At 37.8% G+C, this 21671-nt stretch overlaps 1 protein-coding gene across 1 annotated transcript in view; it reads right to left on the bottom strand.

Annotated features, from left to right (window-relative positions):
- Positions 1–21671, bottom strand: part of PDE11A (phosphodiesterase 11A) — a gene marked incomplete at both ends in the record, with an annotated part of 139464 nt that overhangs the window by 102926 nt on the left and 14867 nt on the right. The window contains one exon of the mRNA XM_082312211.1: positions 17791–17949. Within this exon, the coding sequence (XP_082168337.1) occupies positions 17791–17949 (159 nt within the window). The remainder of the gene's footprint in view (positions 1–17790; positions 17950–21671) is intronic.

The following is a 21671-nucleotide window of genomic DNA, read 5'->3' as shown; positions in this document are numbered from 1 at the left end:
CGGTTAAACCAACGCCAAGCCTCGAACCCTGGATTCCACATTTTTGGTTGACTGGTGAGTTTGATCTAGAGTATATTTTACCTGGAGTACTTTCTGGCATTCAAGTGCCAGCTAAGAATCCCACATAGACATAGTGATTACACCTAAGCACAGAGTTAACTTCAGGATCTCCTTGCAGCAATCCTCTGCAGGAGAAGAGATGGTGGCTAATAGCAATAGTTCAGAGAGCTAAGAAACAACACAGGATAAACTGGGGGCTCTACCCAAGAAACAAATGGCATTATTTCCATTTCTACCTGAAAAACCAAGTACAGTATCAGTAGCATTTGCTAAACAGTTTAAATTGTTTGAACAAAAAAGACTTAAGGGTCTTAAAAACACATTAGCTTCTGTATTGGAACTATTACCTTTTATTCTGCTCTTTTAAGCAGATATAATATCCCAGAGCACTTAGACAACCCAGTTAGATAGACCAATATTCCTCTGTTTTATGGACGGCCTCTTTTTGGCTATTTAATCTCCGTCCCTCTCATATACTTCCCCTCACCCCCCAATTTAACCAAGGGCAGGAGATTTTCTCATTTTTACAACCAAAAAAAAAAGAAACCCCCAAAATAACAAAATGAAAAAAACAACAAAAAAACCCCAAAAAACCCCAACAAAATTTGGGGCTTTGGAAAAGGCATTAATGTTCTGGTAATCAAAGCTGACAGCTACATAAGAAAAGCAAGAATGAAGACAGGTGACTTCCTGCAGAATTCCCTAAGCTTGCATGAAACCTTTTTACCACATGTCCGAAGCTTGTTACCACTGCTGCAGAGAACTATGGCTGAGGGATGAGAGATCAAAACCCACAGTACGTAAGTTTGTTAAAACTCTAGTTCAAAGAACCACCTACCCTGAAATATTTTTGCACTTAGCATCCTGACAAATGCTTTCTGAAAGTATTAGTACTGACCAAAACATGACAAGAAGAAAATTTAAGATACATTTGTATCCTGACTTAATTTCCAAGAAGACTGCACTGAATTGAAGTTATCACCAATTTTGCCTCTTAAAAGGGGGGTGTGAAAGCAAACATTATCTTACTAAAATTCCTGAGGCTTTGCCTATTATTTCAAAACAATTTTTCAACAATTAAAGTTACCCTATAGGGTAACTATAGGTTAACTATACTATATATAACTATAGGTTAACTATAGGTTACCTATAGGGTAACTATAGTTACCCTATAGGGTAACTACAAAGCTCAATTTATATCAGGGCTGATTTGTTGGTTCTTTGGGTTTGTTTTTCTGTGGGTTCCCCCCCACACCTTTCTCTTCCACATTACATTCCTCTTTACATATTTAAGGTATACAACCAGCCCCTCAGCTATGCTATTACTTAGACTAGCAAGCAGAAGACAACCTGCCATCCTGTGTTACCTATCTGCACCACAGATGCTGTGATGTATGTTCTCCACTACTGCTATCCTGACCAAAATTGTTTCTTTTTCTACCTGGTGGATCCTTTCCCTTTTCTAGTTTCTGCTTTTGTTTATTAGATGAGCAGCCCTTCTGCTGATCTGTCTTAGAAAGTGCTCCACTTTGTCTTAGCAAGGAATAGTCACCACTTCCATACTTCCCACATACTCTCAATTTTACTCTATTTTTTAACTTTTTATTAGATATTGTGCCTACAGTTGTGGTGGTGTTTTTTTCTTTTTTAATGCTGTATCTTTCACTTGCATTGCTTCCCTTAGGTTCCTGTATGACAAGGATGAGTAAAATAGAAAGGGAGGAGAAAAATCTCTTTGTATTGCAGAAGAATAAGTTAGAAATAAAACAGTATTCCACTAATAAAAATTAAATTCAAACAGAGATTGGATAGCAAAACAAAGGAAAATTATAAACAATACTAAAATAATATGGTAAAAAGGCTTAATAAATAAGAAAGGCTCAAAAAGAATGGACATACTGCATTGTACAGCATATAGATCTAGTAAACTTAGTTGTTCCTTTCTGCAAATAATTTAGTGGGGACACAGGATATTCTACACCCTTGTATTCATTTCTAGTAATATCTGAAAGTGGAGGCATACAATACTTTATGACAGTGCCAGACTGTGATAACCTCCAGTAGCAGCTTTCATTGGTCTGAAATCTAGTAGTGCTTTGAACATGCTGAAGTTCTTATAACACCAAAAGATTTTGTGGAATGACCTTTTCTACCACCACCATGTTCAGTGTCTGAGTGAGAAGTGATACATGCAGAGTCCTACCAAACAGCAAATCTATTGAGACTCTTACCCCCTTCAGAAATGCACTCATCTGCACAAAGCATAGGGAGACAACAGACAGTAGCAAAAGGATATCAACAGGGTAAGAAAAAGGGAACACAGAGGGAAGACAGGCTTCATGTACAGCACCAGGGTACGCTGCCTGTTGCAAAAAGGATGATACAATTGTTGAAGTGGGAGGAGAAAAATGAGTGAGCTGTAAAATGAGCCATAAACTAGAATGCAGAATGACAAAGTTCTGAGGAGGCAATTTAAAAAAAAAAAAGCAAACTTTTTTTTAAACCACATGGACAGCATTGAAGACCTCACAGCACCTGTGATGTGTATCCAGCTACGTGTATCCCAGCTCACAGCCAAACGTCAAGGCTTCTTTTCCAGAACTTTGGTGCGCAAGAGCTCGACAAAGAAAATATTTTCAAAAACAGTTTGCAAAAAATATATTTTGAGTAGATTAAAAGAAAAAAGGCAAAATACAAAGGACTTTCTGCTCAAGGAAAAAAGTCAGCATGGAAACATTCGCCTTAAACATCAAAAATGTGATAAAGCTATAAATAATCAAAAAATTATCTTGTCGGAAAATGTTCAGCTACTTTCAACATCCAACAAAAGAAAAGGTTGTTCAATTTTTAATAATTGATGATGCTGCCAGACTGAAGCAGCAATGTATGCAGACACACTAGATAACTTTGTGGATGAACAGGGAGGTAGCTATTGAGTGCAAGGCATTTCTTGGATCCAGTAACCATAAAACTACTTTTGAGTGAAGATGCCTGAAGTACACTTGAAGTCTTGCTTTAGATGTCCGAGTCCATTTTTGGATCTGGTCATCTCCTCTTGTTATCTTCAGGAAAACATTGAAAGGTGGAAGGCAAGTAAGGTCTGAGGCTACACAACAAAGTCACAGGAGAAGAAATGGCAAAATACTGCTCGTAAAGCAAACATGACCCATGGAAAGCTCCGAATGCAGCTGTGAACACATCTTCAATTCTGGCAGTTACTACTGTTTGAGTACTTCAGTCTACATTAAGTGAAGTCTCAATTATTCACATGTGATAAGGACATCAATATTAAAATCAACCTTGCATGGTAAGTCAGTTGCAGACAAACTATGGAGCAAAAAATCTTGATTGATCTTCCTATGTAAGCACGTGGTTCTAGAGAACTAACGCTGCTTCTTCAGTATTGCAGGCAGAAAGGAGAGGCCTCTGCAGGTGTTGCCAGAATCAATAAAACTAACTTGACTTACTTGCATGTCTAAGATTTTGATGTAATACAAAGGTGATGAGAAACTTCAAACACTGCGCTGGTGCCTAACGCCTTGCATCCACTTGATGGCAGTGTGAACAGGCTGCTGCTACTTAACACAATCTGACGGCGAGCACCGAACGGTTTCAATCCTCACCTCGAACTGTAAAGCGCTGGTTTGACATGGAGAGCTGCAAACGCTTGTAGCATGCTTAGTCTAAAGTTGGGCTGCATTGATGTGGAGTAAACGTCTATCAGAAAACGTGGAAGAAGCATGAAGATGGGTAACTAGATTTAATTAACACTTAACAAAACATGCTGCCATCTTTTAGTGCTAAAAAAGTACTAAAAATACCAGAAACACTACGCTAAAGGAGAGTCACAACTTACCTTTGTGAGGCACTACTCTAGTTATACGTGCTCATTTAATTTTATATCATCATCACAACCAAGTAGGAATGCAAGCCACTAGAGGGGGCGAGACCCTTTCCTGGTGGCACATGAGCGCTGGACTCAAAGGCAGGCGTGCAGGATGCTTTCTCCATCACTCGTTGCTGTGCCCTCAGCCTGGCTCTGCTCCAGCCTTTCACTCCCCCAGCCCTGCCCTTTCCTGCCTCTGCTTCTCCTCTCCCTGCCGCAAAAACCTGCCTTACAGAGACAACAGCTTCTGCATTCCTACATGTGCTTCTGAATGCTATTTTACAGTCAGCCCATTCTCAGGGTTTTTTGTGTGATAGTAACTGCAAATGAAAGTGATAAGGTATCAGTATGCAGCTCTGATTAACGCAACAGTACCAATCACAAGACCACAAATTTGAGTATTAATTCAGTAGTCCCAATGCCAGACTAGCAGGGATATGATAACCATACCATTAGGCATGGCAACAGATACTCCCAGCAGCAGCAGCTGCTGCCAGTCAGGCAGAGACCTCTGTCCTCCAGGAAAAGCAGAACACAGGATTGACTCAAAAAATTAAAATATTAAGAGGAAAGTAAATGCAAAATAATTCCATTAAAAAAAGAAAACCAACACAGTTCTGCTGCTATAACTCTGCCTTTGTAGAAGATGCATCTGGATACACAATGTTCTGGTTATTGTTCCTGGTAGTCACTTTCGTAATCATACTCACATAAAAACACACTGCCTGATTAACTTCACATCAGAATTACAGCAACTATCCAAGAAAAGCAGGTTCTGTTTAAAACAGTACCTTGTGGATATTTTTAACAGTTAGATATTTCCAGCTTCAACATCACATTCTACTACAAGCATCTAACATCTAAATTAATCTTTTTATATAAGCAAAAATAGATCTTAGTATCTGACTTGACGTATCTATTCTCATAAAATCCACAAAATGACAGCAGAAGCAAAACAGAAGGCCATGCAAATTAGAATAAATTAAATTAGAATCAATCCAAGTTATTCATCTCTAGTTCCGTTTTCATTAAAAGAAAAAGTCTAAATACATGATGAAACAATAATTGAAGTATTTTGTTTTAATGTTCAGGACATACTAGTTTAGTATTACATCAGTGAGGAAGATGATCACTGAGTAGTTAGTGGAAGAATTCATTTTATTGATTAACATATATTAAATCCTCCTTATACATAGATCACAGGCTTATAAAATAAATTTCTCACCATTCTTTTCCTCTATTTCTACTCTGAAAATGGAACCTAATTTTTAGAGAATATGTGAAAAGTTGTAATAGGTTGAGAAAAAAAAAAAAGGAAAAAACCCATCTTTATTCTTCCAAATGTAAACATCAGTGCAGCACCCTCAAACCTCATAAGACTGATAGCTGAGCACATGAAATGCTCAAGCTCATTCCTACAGGCTCTTATGGTAGCTTACACCTTCTCACATCTCACTGGAATGGCCTCTGCTTCTTGCATATGGTGATTTCCCAAAACCCACTTCAGAAAAATAAAATACTTTCATTTGTGTATGAACTGCTTGGGCTGGCAGCAACTATTGAGTTTATCACTCAGTGGTCAGATTTTGTCAGATGTTTGTGAGATCACACAAAACCAGAGATTATTCCCTCCACTTATAAGGAAAAGTACAGTCTCTACATTGCATGTTTTTCCAAAACTTGTATTAGATGCAGTGTTTTGTTGCTCTAATTTTTTAGTAAGAATCTTCTTACCAACCTGCTGGTTTAACATTTTTGCAGGCAGACTTCAGCTTTTATAAATCATCCACATCCCTACTGCTCTTTCAAATTTTGCCAACTTCTTGAAGTTCAGAATTATTTTATATTCTTTAAGAGACTAGAGATTGGAGTTTGCCCTTGCAACAGCAGTATTATTGAGGCCACATTTCAGCTGCTGCACACGTCCAGTAGGGTAGCAACAGTCTTTGCCATCACTGAGAACCAAAACTTCTGGACATACAGGATTAAAAGCTCATGACTTTACACCTTGAGTTGAAGGAGAAGCCCTGAAACTCTAGGCTAAAGCAGATTATAAACCTTTGTGATTCAAGCACAAAAGTGAGTATGTAGCCCCTGTTAACAACATTTAACGTGTTTTCCACTGTGTGTGACAGAAAAGGAAAATTCAGATTGTGTTTATGGTAACATGTCTTGGCAAGCTTCCTTCTTTCAAAGCCTCCTCTCCTTAGTAGGAAGTAGTACCATATTCATAGCTATTCTGCTCTGTAGGACAAGTCTGCAGGGCTGCTTCAGCTCAGACCACAACACGTGGCTCCACTATCGTGCAAGACATCCCACTGACACCTCACCACATGGCAGCTAGGACATTCTCAGCTCTCAGACCTCCACAAGTCTTTCATCACTCGGCACTTGCCTCCCCATACTTGGGACCCCACAACACAGCCCTACACACTGGACCCTGTCCACTACAGCTCCAGGGCATTTCCGCTCACCTCCCAGTTTAAAAGCATGCCACAACACTGGAGAGCTATTATCATGCCAGAGAGCTATTATCATTGAATTTGCCTTGTAACCATGACACCAGCATCACAAAATTCCAGTCTGTTTTTATACGGCAAAGGCCTTTTAAAAAAAAAAAAAAAAAAAAGGAAAAAAAAAAAGAAAAAAAAACAAGATTTGTTTTTATCCATTCTACCACATAGATAGCAAATTGCCAGCAAATTAATACTCGGGTTACATTCAGGTCAAGTTCAATCCAAAGACTGTAGCCTTGATAGCTGCCAGTATAAATATTTGTTTTGCTAAAAACATACGCAGATAAATATTCTAAGTAAAAGGGTTCCCCACAGACTGAATTGACAATTAAGGTGCTTGCTTACAGCTTTCACAAAGCACTGTTAAATGAAGCGTTCTTCCTGGTGCCCCTGCCTGTATCACTATGCTGTTCATGGGAAATATTTTTCTAAACACAGTTTGCTTACCCTGTTAAGAGTTACCTGAAGTGTACCGCATAATTTCCTTGCTGAAGTCTCTGACCACCATTCATGATTACGAACAACGTGGCTCAATTATCTCTGACAGCTCCAACATTCCAACTGAAAAAATCATCATAATATTGATCATTTTAACTCTAGTTTAGTGTTTGCCAGCTAGGCAAGAGATGCAAACCCATTATCATTAGCTGGTTAAACTACTTTAGCTTTCATAATTCTAGTCAGCTCTACTCTGAACATGTAATGTTGCTGCACAGTGATAGTTAATCTTGTTGATTAACTTTCACTGGTGACCTGACATGTTTTTTATGCTTTGTTGTAAAGGTTTTTTTATTAAAAACACAACACTTCGCAACATCCAAAATTATTCAGGGAGCTCTGGAATCTTTCATAAGAACAATAACAATTTTTGCTAAAGTTAACAATTGGCAAAGTAGACTAACTAGGTTAGATGATGAACAAAACCCTTTTTTTTTTTTTATATTCCAGTAATGCAGTGGCATCAGGATGCCAACAAGCAATGAAGGTCTGCCCTGGCTTTCAAAAACAGTTCCGGGCATACCTGACAGTTAGTTTTGCAACACCAGGTCCAGTTCCCATTTTTTTTTTTTCAGGCTAGAAGGTACAGAAAAATGGTTCAAGTAACTTCTACTTCCCCAGACATGGAAAGCACTGACTGCCACAGCAGACCAGAAGCGCTGCCCAGGGCTCTGGGGAACAGGCACCCCTTCTGCCAAAGCAAACAGCTGACTGCAGGGAAGACTGCTGCTCCAGGTGGGAACTTCACAGCTTTTAATTTAAAGGCTAAAGATTTTTAGGGCAAAACAATTGCCATGAAAAATGAATTGCGAATGACTCTTCACTGTGTTCACTAAAAGCAAACCAAGGAGGAATAACATGAAATTAATTAAAGACAGGTGGCATTTCTTCACACAATGTGCAGGATGTCGTGAAATCTAGAAGCTTGTCTTGCTTTGAGAATTGCCTGAATAAATTCCTAAGTAGAAAATCTCCAGGGTGGTATTAAATACAAAGATACCATGTCTGGCCCTGAGCCGCAAATCATGGGAAACTGGTGGAGCACATGAGAGAAATACCATCCTGTGCCTGCCTCATCCCAGGCATTTGCTTTCAGCAGCTGACAGAGAAAGGTCACTGGGTTGGACAGACCTTTCATCTGAGGTAGCCAATCTTTTCTTATGTTCCTATGAAAGAAGAGGACAAGAGTTTTATTCATTTGTGGCCACTGAATTAAACAGTCATTTTCCCAGATATAGGGGAAATGCATTCCTATACACTCCTAGCAGGCATTACAGCTACATTGCTGCTTACATACTCCAACTGCTGGGATGCAGCCGTGAATCTCTCAGGCTGGCAATGGCAAAGACAGCACGGAGGAGGACTGAGTTCCTTCTAATGTACAATCAGGAGTTCACCAATTATAGACCAGTTACACTTTTGCAAACCAATCAAGGACAGCAGGGTGGCACAATTTTCATGGAGATGAGATATTATATGTAAAGCTGGGACTATTAAACAAACAGCTGAAATTATTTTTGTGAAATTGCTTTGGTGTTTTCTAACCAGATCTGTCCAGATTACAGCTGCTGCATGCAAAGAAAGCATTCAACAAGGCTTCAAAAGCTCAGGCTGAGCTCAAGAGGGAAAATAATTTCCTTATTATAAAGTAAGAATACTTAAAATGGAAAGTCTGATAGTACATATGGAACCATCTAATGCCATTTTTAAAATTATGTTTCAGAAGAGAGACCACTGTAAAGTGATTTGCCCAAGGGCATACCGTGAGTCAGTGCTACAATGACAGAATACTGTTTTAATTACAGTTTCTTATGAAGCCCATAATAACATGTTTAAGGTCAGAGGTTGACTTAATTTTTAGCAAAGTGATTTGCTAAGCAGTTTGCAGTTTCTCATCATGTAACCTATAGGTACAGACAGGCTTAGCATCAGTATTCCTGTGGGAAATACTTTTGATGGCAGGAACTGCTATATGAACATTTCATTCTGCTTCAGGAAATATAAGCAATTCGCAGGAGATGCGAAATGCTATTTTCTAGAAGTATATCAAGCCTTGAAGTTATTATGAAGAACAGCTATGGAGAACTGAACAGACTGACAGAAGTTCAGAAAACACTTCACTAGGGACAAAGTCCTCCCATGCAGCCCACAGGGCACATCTCCAGTAACTGTCAGAAATGAAGGCTTCACCAGCTGCCCACCAGAAAGGTTTCCTTTTACATGCTTCCATAACGAGGCCCCAATGCAGGTTTCACTTGAAGCAAACAAGATTTTTCTAATGAGCCATTTGATCAAAATAATTTAGTTGGTTTAAGGGAGTATTGCCAAGAAAAGGAAGACAGCTGAAGGTAAAAATTTACTCCTTAGGTAATGTAATAACATAGTTTTCTCCTGGGGGAAAAAAAAAAAAAGCTTTTCTGGTCAATTCCTTATCTAGACAGTACCTAAGAGTTATACTGTAATACAAATACACATCATAGCCCTCAGACTATTTTGTGGCAGGCTTTCATTCTGCTGACAGATGAACCAAACAAAATTCTAATCCTCCTGAGCCCTTGTATGATTGTTGTTTTGGTATTGAAAGCATTTAAGTGAAAATTTATTAATATAGTATTAATACAAAAGATAAAAGTAATATAACATCAGTTTCCAGTTACTGAAGTGTCTGAAAATTATGATCAGAACTGCAGAAATTCTTGGCTTCTGGGCTTACTGTTGGAAACTTTACACTATTCTGCTCATTGAAGAACGTAGTATGGCTGCACAAAGGCAAGGCAAAGGAGTCCCATGATCACTGCATTTGGTTGCCTTACCAGTCTTCCTGTGAAGTCTGTTCATGTGTTTGACCAGTAGAGATCTGGACTCCTTGGCTCCAGGCCTGCTGCAACCCCTCGCGAATACCAATGAAAGGGGAAAACAGAGCACAAGCTCCAGGGCTATTTTTATGCTTCAGAATTTGCAGGAAGACCCAAAGGTCTCTTAGTAAGACTTAGACCCAAGGTGCTACTGAATGCTTCATAATTAACATCTCTAATGGATCACTTATCATCATAACTCCTCTGGAGTTTTGTCAAACAGGGACACAATGATTTTTATTAATTGTAAGTATAATTTTTGATAACATGACTGAACTAAGCATGAAGGAAAGCAGCAATATGTGTTCTCAAATGCTGCGTTAGATACAAATACTTAATGCCATCACATCCGAAGAAAAGGGCTCCGATTTCCCAGGAAATCAATCAGGCCGCTTCCACAAATTTCAAAACAGAACAGTAAAAAAACCCTTAACAACTCAGGCTGCAAAGCACTGCTTATTACCATCAGCCTGTTCAAGGCTCAGGGCTCTGTGTGTCTGTATTTTAGGCAATGAAAACATCTTAAGTCATTACACAGTTGCCGAGGCCGCCTTACAATAACCACTACAATGCTACCTTGGTGATTCTCTAATCCACTTGAAATAGTTGATCCAAGAGACACGAAGATCATCTAATGTATCTACTGGATGGATTTAACATAACCTGCGCATAGCTTTGGGTACATAAAAACAGCAGCTCCCATACCGTGATTAGATTCAACACGGTTCTCATAGAGCTGAATAGACATGAGGCCCAACATGGGAAGAAATATGTACAGGGTTCTTCCATGCGCCAACCAGATTGTTTTGACCACAAGCATTCAATAACTATTATGAAAGTTTTTTCTGTCTCATGGCTCTTTGTATGGCTCAGTTTCCACGACTGACTACCATTTCTAAATCTGATCACCGTTTTCAAGCTCAGAGGCAACTTCAGGCTCTAGGCAGCTGACAAAATATCTCCTAGAAAATATCTCCTAGATAAATCTCCTAGAAAAATAATAAAAAAAAATTAAACTTCACTTGAAGGACACTCTGGCCTTTGTTGTGTTGGGGGGTGGGGGGAGGAGGGTTTGGTATAACAACCACTCCAGTTTTTTGACTTTTCCATGAACGTTCACAAAAGGAATTAAGGAGTCATCTTTACGTCTAGTGAATCGAGATATCTTAGACAGGTGTTTGATCAACAGCCGTCTACCACAATCTGTGTTCAGCCTATTGGAGCCTGGTTGCATCCAGTGGAAGGATACAGAAGCCAAAACCAATCCTTAACGCGTGATGAAGCCCTGCTTTCCTGGAGATGGCTGAACACCTGCCTGACGATGGGAAGTAGTGAATGAATTCCTTGTTTTGTTTTGCTTGCGTGCACGGTTTTTGCTTTGCCTATTTAACTGTTCTAATTTATTATTTTACTTCAATTATTTATTATTATTATAATAATTATTATTATTTACTTCAGTGCTCGGACCCAGATGAATTTAAGCTTCATAAAATAGACTTGGGGGGGGGGTTGCATTTAACAAAGTGCTCCTATGCTAGAAATGGACAGAGGTTTGATGTTTAAAAGTCCATGAAGTCAGCAGAGATTCTTCCATTTAGTTTATCAAGGTTTGAGTCAAATACTACAAACATTAGCTAAATGACAGTCTAGGTTTACAGACAAGAGCTCTTACTTGTTCAAGTCTCTCTGCATTAATTATTTAAGAAGATACAAGCACAGGAAATATGGGAAGAGCCAACAGGTTCAGATTCCAGCTGGCAATTGCAGGAAGAACCCAGATACCTTCCCCACTGTCACCATCGTATGAGACAAGAACAAAACCCCAGTCCCCACAAAAAACAAACAAACAAACAAACAAAAAAACAAACAAAAAAAAACCAACCCCACCAACCAAAACAAAAAAACCACAAAAAAACCCCTACCAAAAAACCCACACATGAAAATCTTCACTGAACTGTTCTATAGAGAAACCCTTCCTAATGCCAAATCTGACAACGTGTTTATCTGTTTTATTATAGCACCTAGAGGCCTCAAACAGGTACCAAGGATTTAGCGTAATACATAACCATAAACACACAGCAACAAAGTAGCCCCTGAGCCTAGGAAAATACGCATTTATATTTGAAAAAAGAAATTGTTCACTAAAATATCACTGTAAGACACATCTTAGACATGTTTCCATACCTCAGAGATGAAGATGTCCAATTCAAATATTAACTGCCATTCTCAAAACAGAGATATTAATACAGATATATTTTTGTTTAGTTTCAAGCACATTTCTAGAGTTCTGTAATTAAAAACAAAGTCTAGACTTTCAGCTTAACTTGAAAGCATGGCTGAATATGCAAGACAGAAAGAAGTCCATGCAAATATTTGTCACTGCAGTCATTTGGTGTTGTTGGTTGCAAACCAGTGGTGTGAAGCTGCCTTGATAAAGCCAATATTCTAGTGACAAATTGTTTTAAACTCCCCCAGCAAGAGAGTTCAGTTACCGTGATTTATTTTAATTTAGATTTGCGTAGCAAGTACTTTGAGAACTGTGCCTAATAGACCATTAGAGTTTTCCCAGATAGTTGTAGCGCTTCAGCAACTTCATCCTTCAAATGCCTTTGTTACTTTCTGCCTTCTTCCAGCAAATTTGTCTCTTGCATTGGGATGTAAGTGACATATGGGCCACATGATAACTTTGAGGATTATGCCAATTTTAAATAATAGCTTTTGGAGTCTCACTGCCATGCAGATTTTCAGAGAACCAAGGTAGATGTTAGAAGAAGGTCATCACATACTGCAATATATGAAACACAAAAAATTATTTACTTAATCTGTTTCTTATATTCCTTTCTAGTGGACACATCAAAACAATTTTCAGGTGACTTTTTTGGTAAATTCCACACATTCACAGAGGTATGGTCATCATTTTCACAACAGTCAGAAATGTTTGCCTGTTCTGGATTGCTCCCTTCCCTAGTAGTTTTATTTACAGTTGATTACTTCCCTAAGATAAAGAAACCATCCTAACTGACTTTGAAATTTCTGCCTGCCAGCACGACTCTAAGCCCATCACGCAAAAACTCACAGAAAACAAATTAGCAGGTATAGCAAAATCCATGTAAATCATTCACCACTATAGTAGACACAGTATAGAACATATTTAAGCCTTAACTAATATGGACAAAGAAGAGCACATTAAATTGGGCCATTTAGAATCACAGGGCTGTTATTAGGAATGTAAGAAATAGAAATGTTGGAGCAAGAGAACTGTATCTTCAAGCCCCCACAAACCAAACATAAACCAGCTGAATCCTGGAATCTGGAGATATATATATATATTTCCTAATAAAACTATCCACAGAGCACAGACAACCAAATGCAGTTCTTCCTTCCCCCTCCCAAGGGGGGATCTCACTGCATTCAATCCACTGCTTTTCAGCAAGTCAAGCAGGATTTAATTCAAGCTGGCTGTCCTGGGTAGTCTCCCTGCAGTCGATTCACTTCTTTCAGACTAGGAAGACGTCAGAGCCAGAGGGAACCAGGATGCCAGTTTAAGTGACAGTGGAGCTGCTGCTGCTGTTTGTTGAGCCTCTCTGATGGAGGATTAGATTTGTTTTGGCACCGCATCTCAGAAGACTCTAAAGGGCATACAATAATCTAAAGACCATCAAGCTCTTGTTAGGCTGAGTTTCTCACCAGTCCTGGAACAAGTATGACTCACCAGCAAACAGCACAAATACTTAAATGAATCTTCAGGACAGTATTGGGAATGCACGCAGGGTGCTCAGTTTTTTTCATGGGTTTGTTTTTTTAATCTTCCTACTCTATGTCTGTGCAGATGAACTGGTGTCTTCATTTGTGAAATACATGTAAAAGTATACCACCAGCCTATTTTTCCCAAAAGTTACCAATTACACGACATAATGCAATAGTGATGGCTGCTATACAAAAGTAATAAGGTATTCTACCATTGTTTGTCTCAAACTGGAAGTATCTGAAATCAGTCTGTTCAACTGAGCTACTGATGTTTGGGAGACAAAACATTGTGAGACAGAACATTTTCTCTTGTGCCAGTGGCTGTCAAGTCTAGCTCTGCACTTAAACAATGAATTGGCTGAAACACCTCACCAAAAGGAGTAAAGAAATTTGGCAGTGGGAAACAATCATTACATGTAGAAAATTCACTTAGACTCATTATTAGTGCTGTGTTATCACCATGGTCAGAGATGTAAAAGGCTTTTACCTGAAAATCCGCCCTGAAAAAAAAATTAGACAAACTTTGAAATCCAATACTCCATTTTACATATTGCAAAATATAAACTTGGTTACAGCTTGGGAGCATTAAAAACTCCTCAAATCTTAAATATTTTATTTGCTCTTAACTTCCTGAAAATAACTAAGAGTACATAAAAATGATGCTAGCATCTACTTAATTCTAATTGAAAACATAATTCTTTGTTTCCTATTGACTCAGGACAGTAGTGCCCCCAAGTGACATTTCATTACACAATATAGTCATGTAGCTTTGTAAGAAAAACCCAACAGATTATTTTAATTGCTTCGCACAATACTAAGAGAGGATAGACACTTGCAAACAAGAGTCAGACTTAAATGATACTGACATTTCTTTGAGAGGGCTTGGGGGGAAGACAAGGACAGGTAATTTACATTTTCATTTTCTAACCATTCTGAAGCTGCTAATTGTTGGAAATTTTAACATCAACATAAAGTTGAACTTGTGTGTTTTTGCCAGCTGCTCATCAGGCTTTTCTGCACAAACCACCTCAATACCCAGGTAGATCTTTTCTTATTTTGAAAAGGATTTCCCAGTTTTTTTCTTGCCTCCTTTCCTCACAACCACTTTTGCTGATACTACAAATAAAAAAACTGTTTTCTAATCTTGCAAGACATTCCCCTGGAAGTGCAATCTCTCTTGCTTCTCAGAAGTATATCGTGCTTTCTAGGTTATCAGTGAGTGAAGAAACTTAAAAGCACAGATTTGGAAATAACAGCACACAGACTGCCAGGCCTCATTAAATCTAAGATCTACTACAGGGCATGATAACGGTTATGTTCGCATTTATTTTTCCATAAACTCTACATGTAAGAACCTATTTAATACATTCTTGAAGACTTCTAACATACAGGCTTATAATTATAAACAGTGATTATTTTTACTAGTCATTTAAAGATGGCAATTAAATTATGGGCAACTTGCTGATTTTAGATAATATTTAGCAGCCACTGAATGGAAGAAAATACCACAGCCTCAGTACTGGCATCAAATATTTACATTAATATGCTTATGTAATACACAATTCACATGTACACGGTTGTTTTGCTAGTTGAATGTATGATAATTAGATGTAGTATCCATGATAAAGGCTGCATTTTAAACAAAATCCCCTTTACATGGACATAGAGTACTAACAAAAAGAAGTGCAGAAAAAAGCCTATTCAGAGAAGGTTTAATTTTGTTTAATTTGCATTTGGCTACTCATTGTAGCATACACTGCCAGATTTGTATTGTATGCTAATAAACCAACATTCAACATCTGAGATTTTCAAGAATCAAAAGTAATTCAGAAGCAAACTAATGGTTACACAAATTTAGATAACTTATAAAGAAACAATTTAAGTAGTACTGGGTCACTTCAGGTGTCTGAAAAAGTAGCATCTGAAAATCGAGAGTTCTTTTTAAAGTTATTTAATTCCAAATAAATCACTATGCAGAATCAGTTACACAGACACCTTGCAGAAACAGAAATTAAAAGCTAATTATTTTTATGGAAAAGAGTTTTTATAAGCTTTTCACAGAAAAGTTGTCTTTAATGTAGTGCTAGAATAGGGGATACTGCCAAAGATAGGACTCACTCTCTTCCTTGTTACTCAACACCATTCAGAAGTAAACATCTAACCAAGAGATGATGCCAGATATACATACACACTGCAATGAGTATCATGTGAAGAGTAACCACAGTTAGTTGGCATTTATAAAAATATTTTAAAAGCTCTCTCTATGGTATTATGTATAACTGGGCAACTGAGCTGTCTGTATTGTTACTCTGTCAAACCATAAGCTTTCTTACTGTTAGTCTAATTTATCCTCCACTCCTTTTATTTGTTGAATGTACTTTAAAGAAGATTACAATCTAAACGTGTAATCTTTCAACTTGGATCCAAATGGCTAGGTCTTAATGAGAATCTGAAGCTTGAACCGTAACAAGTTAACAAGCAGCCCAAGAGCACACCAGGTCAGAATATAATGTTGAAACAGATTTAGTAAAAGCACCAAAAGCAAACGGTGGCACACAGCAAGCAAGCTGGCTCTTCATGTGTAAGCAGGTATTGCTAAGAATAACTGCTTGGAAGACCTCCACTTAATAGCAAAGTTGTGCTATGCTAAACAATCTAATAAAATTCTAAAGAAATATTTGCTCATAACTGTTTCTGTTGGAAGACATCTGATAACTAATACAGGGTATAAAAATAATCAGTACTCCTTTTTACTCTCTCTCAACTTTAATGCACCCACTTATTAATATTTCACTTGGCAAAGATTTTTCCACCCGGACTGCAAAAGGTTCCTTCACATACTAAAATTTCAAAAAGGCAATCAATTTTGAATTACTCCCACTGCACAGCAAAGGAGAGTATGATGCTATTAACAGACATTATTCATATAAAGATTCATATTCTCACCAAACAATTGTTTCAAACTATGAAATGTTTATACACAATGCTCTAAATGTATTGCTGTAAGTATATAACAAGTAAAAATAATAATGTAATAGCAACTTCAAGTAGTACTCAAAGATACAATTACTATGGTTTCTATGGAAGATGAATTTGATTTAACCAATATTTCCCAGCCTTTATAAACCATTGTTAGTTTAGCTTTATAATGTGTTTCGTTCATATCAAGATATCCTGATTGGAAAAATCATCTCCATCTATTTAGATGAACCAACAAGACAGGATTTTCCCCTTCCAGCAGGCATTACTTAACACCTTTTTGTCATAGCACAGACACATCAACATGTATGTAACACACCAACAATGGCTCTGCATCAACTATTAACTGCTTTTGAATCAACATAAAGAGCTTCTGGGGGCAAAGTCTGCCTCTACACTTCCACAAAAATGAGATTCAATACTATTTTAATACACAGAAGTGTATTTGCCTATTACATGCTTGAAGGAGACTGCATTTCTCTCTCCTGGGCAGAGAGAGTTGCTGTTGTGTTCCTCCCCAGCTTCCTGCCTTCTACCATTCTTTTCCCCAAGTAATCTTTTGGCTTTATGCACATTTTCCCTCCACGCTCAACTGTACGCATCTGCCTTCAACAGCACCATTTCCTATTTTCCCCACTTTCTTTAATTCAAGTTGCCTCATTGTGGCTCCCTCTACTCTCCTGCCTTTTGACTTCACTTTACTCTCCAAATTTCACTTTATATACCCATGAAGTGTCCCCTTCCTGCCCTCCTTTTCCTTTCATGGGTGTTTGCAAGTCTGCTATAACTTAGAATAGCATAAAGTTGTATATGCATAACCTTCTCTAATAGAAAGTTTCTTTTGCATATGCATTTATCCCACGGAAAGCATTAAGAGAAGGTGGTGATTTTTAAAGTCAGCAAGCTTAGGAGTGTCTCTGTGATAGTTTTCCCCCATGAACTTATTCTTACAGATAAGTTTTCAAAACTAAAAAGTCTTCCTGTTAAGATCTACTACATGAAAAAAGTCTACATAAGATTTAGAGACCATTAAGTTGAAGTTTCAGCCACCAGATTTCCCACATTTACAGAACAGATACATGTTTTATGTTGGGAACAACAAAAATATACATTTTACGTTAAGCACTTCTAAAAAACATCATTAACACAAGAGCGGTGCCATTTACTTATTTGGATTAAGTACCTTTACAAGAGTGTACTGAGTTACAAAAGAAATTTAAAAAAAATACAAAAGTAAAGGTAATCTTACTTTTTCATCATCATCAGAAAAAGGGGCACCTCCAGGAGTCTTATTTATTGCTTGGGCAACACCAATAATCTCTCCATCACTGTTTCTTATGGGCATGCACATGAGTGACTTTGTCTTGTATCCAGTCAGTTTGTCAATCTCATCATTAAAGCGGCGATCCTTCAAAAGAAAATAAGGAAGCATTAACATGCATGTCATACATCTAAGCTTTCTTCAGGCAAAGTACTTTATTTTCTCAATGTCTTGTATAGTATTTTCAGTAGTGTTATATTGTTGCTTCTCTGTTATTACCCCATTCTTTATTAGCTGTTTTTCCTCAGTTAAGATACTAAGAAAAATAGTTCTTGGAGGATCAGTATAAGGTTTACCATTACATAATTCTATTCACTGAAGTCCCACATTTATACCTCAGTTAAAAAGTATGACCTATCTAAAGGATCACTACCAAAGCAGCTACCAGGAGAACATGGAAAATGAAGACAAATTAAACATATGGGGAACATAAATACGAGAAGAGAAAAAACATGATAGGGAGACTGCATAGCACGCTTTGGGCCTTGACAAAGCACAAGCTCCTTACACCCACAGCTCAGCACCATGACTGTGCCGCCTTTGACGGCTCCAGGGCCATCTGTAAGCAGAGGGTCCTCCACAGCTCCGTGACAGCAGCAGGCCTTGGCACTGGCCATAGATGGTCAGATCCACCTTGCCCATAGCTTTCACAGGTTTCAATACAGGTAAGGAAACTATGAGTGGCTAAGGCTGTAGCCTGGTTCCTGCTGACATGTTCACAGGCAGTTTTCAGTTTCTTCAATCTTAACCAATACTGCTTGCTTCACTATCCCTCTATGTTGCTGCTGATATATGTTCCTACCAGTGAAGCTGTGGGTAACCACTTGGTCCTTGCAGGCACTGGTGAGGGCCCTGAGCTCCTCTGTTCATGCACCATAGCTCCTTCAATGCTCACACTAACGAAAGGGCTGTTTGCAGTTCACCAGACATATCTTTCCATAGCCTGTGTGTGTGAAGCATGCAGATGTTGGGGTTTGTATGAAAGGATAACAAGCTGCAAGGAGTGCTGTGCCACCTTAATTGAGAATGCAGAGAAGAAGAAGGAGTCACACAGATCTGGTATGTACTAATGTCTAGACTATTCCTAGCTGGAAAGTCACCATGTTTACCCCAGAGTGGAGCAAGTGTCCATTAGCTGTATACAGCATGAACAGTTGCAGAATTAGGACTTTAATGTAAAATAGGGAGCATACCAGCATGACACTAGATATTCATCCTAAGTCTTTATCTGTTTTTCAGTTTACGCCAGTTCAATCTGATCAGTGATTGAGGTGTGCTTACATACAAGTTGCTCTACTGATCTGTACTTACTCTTCAGTGCCTGATATCTGCACCAAATGAGAGCTTCTGAATTTTCTTGTGCATCGTAAGTTATAGGTTATACCACCTTATAACTAGTACATGAGAAATACCAGGAAGAATGAGTTTGACAGAAACGCTATATGAAGTTGTGATGCTTTAAATTTGTTTGTCAAGTTGCTATACTCACACTACATAAAATATGAAACAATGAAAGATTTCATGGAGACTGCCTCACAATACTAATATCCAACTAAATCATTGTGCAGCAGGCTGAAAATGCATAGGCAAATATCCACGTAGTCTGAGAGTTCCTAAAATGTAGTATACATCAACCAGAGTATTTTTTCATTAATCTGTGGTGCTCTAAGGGGCAAATTTAACAACACAACTCTCATTAGTGTTAACAGAACAGAGCAACTGAATCTCCACAATAAAAGTTTACCCTTAAGCTTTACATGGCAAGTAGCAATCATTTATCCAAGAATTTTGCAAGTATAATTTCTTGTGGTTTTGTTTATTTTCAAATTTTGCTGGCTAAGAACTGTATCTAATATCATCGTCAACAAGTTTTTTTTAATTGTTGGTACATAGATTTTTTTTTTAGCATGATTATTTCATATGCTTTTGTATCCACTTGCAGTTAGGTTTTTTTGAACAATGTTAATGCATAATAACTATGAAGACTTATCTGTTTTGATTAATGCATATATAAAATCTCTAAATCATGATTGAATAAATATGCACTGTAATCCGATTGATCATAAAGCATGCACTTTCTCAAAAAAATACAGAACACATACTGTGAGCATAAGGCTTCTCTTACAATAGAATGACAGAAATCAATCTCTTACAACCAAATATTAAAAATGTTTATAACATATCATGTTGAAGAGTAAAGATACTAATAACAAGATGGTCTTTGAAGTAACAGCAGCAAGTATTTTGTTATTTTAAATTTTTTTAGGCAATGAACGTGCCCAAGGTTACACATATTGAGGGATGTACATAAATAAATGCTTGCATCACATTCAAAGAGGACTTCACTTTTCAAGACAAAATCCAAATCTTTTATTAAAACTGCAATTGCTTCATACTTCTTGTCATCATTCCTATTCTATGTAGGGTCACAGTGCCACACACAGAGTATATTTCTATCTCCAAAGCTCTTCAGATATTGAAGTCTTAGTAGTAGTACTGCTAATTCCAATGCATCAAAAAATTATTTAAGTTGTATTTAGACAGTTCTTACTTCAGATTTGAAACATGGTTTAGAAGCAATTGACATAACACATTTTACACTAAAGCACTAGAAGTAGTGTCTCATGTCTTAGTGAAAACCCAGGTGCTTTAATACTTGTAGGAATTTCAGAATGTACTACATTGTAAAAGATTATAAGCTACCATCTTCAAAAACATAATTAGTAGTGAAAATACACATAGGGTGACAATATTACATCTTGAAATCAAATTAAATTTGATCACCATTTAAAAAACAATGCCATTACTTTATAGAACACTTCGACTGAATGACAGCAAGAAAAAACTGATATTTAGTGCTGGTGACGTGATCATACATACACGCTTATGCTAGGCCACTTCACATCTATAGTCTGTAGATGCTCACGATTTCTCTGTCAAGTAGATGGAGTTGCTTTTTGGCCCCACTTCTGTCTGTTGCACTTTAAATTCAGTACATCAAATAAGACTTGCTATGTGGGCTAGTATTCCAATGGGGTACAACCACTTTTTCCAAAGAAATACAATAAAACCTCAGCTCTTTTTTCTGGAAAACCAAGTACAGGAGTGTCCCTATTTAAATAAAAGCTCCCCCACATGCCAATATAATTCTCAGCATATAGCTTAGCTAGAGACATGACTCAAGGAATATATTGTTTGGATTTGCAGTTTCTTTACCCTTCCTCTGCAGGATACATGCAGCTAGTTATCTCTGGAGAATGATTACTATATATACAAACAGAAGTGTTTAAAAGATGTAATAAGTATCTTTTCATATGACTTTCTATGCTTGTCAGAATAGTAAGAGGAGCTTTAGTACTTTTGATCGTTAAACAGTCTGAAGTTTTTCTGAAATACATTAGCATTTGTAGTAAGCAAACAGCTAAGAGCAAAACTCAAATTTAGCAGAAAATGACTTTCAATATAGATTGACAAAACCTAAAGAGAACGGAACTAAACGTGGCTTGTTTGTTTACACGGCAGCGTGCAGAAATCCATTCTCTGCAACAGAACGACTCATGCTGCAGATCACAAAGTGACTCAAAGGACACTGCAAAGTTCAGAAGAGGTAGTGCTAACAGCATCTTTGTTCTTCTTGGTAGAGAATAGTCTTCAACTATTCTTCAGCTCTTCTATCAGCCAGGGAAGGAATTACTGCTATTTACTGGCAGCAGCCCCGTTCCTCCAGGGTGAAGTTAGCATTTATGCTGCAGACAATAGTTACAGCCAGTTCTGACTCCCCTAACATGAGGGAACTGAGCTGTTATACA

The sequence above is a fragment of the Platalea leucorodia genome, assembly GCF_965183815.1.
Source record: "Platalea leucorodia genome assembly, chromosome: 5".
Classification (NCBI taxonomy): Eukaryota; Metazoa; Chordata; class Aves; order Pelecaniformes; family Threskiornithidae; genus Platalea; species Platalea leucorodia.
Note: the sequence above shows the minus strand (reverse complement) of the source record. Positions and strands in the feature narration are given on the sequence as shown.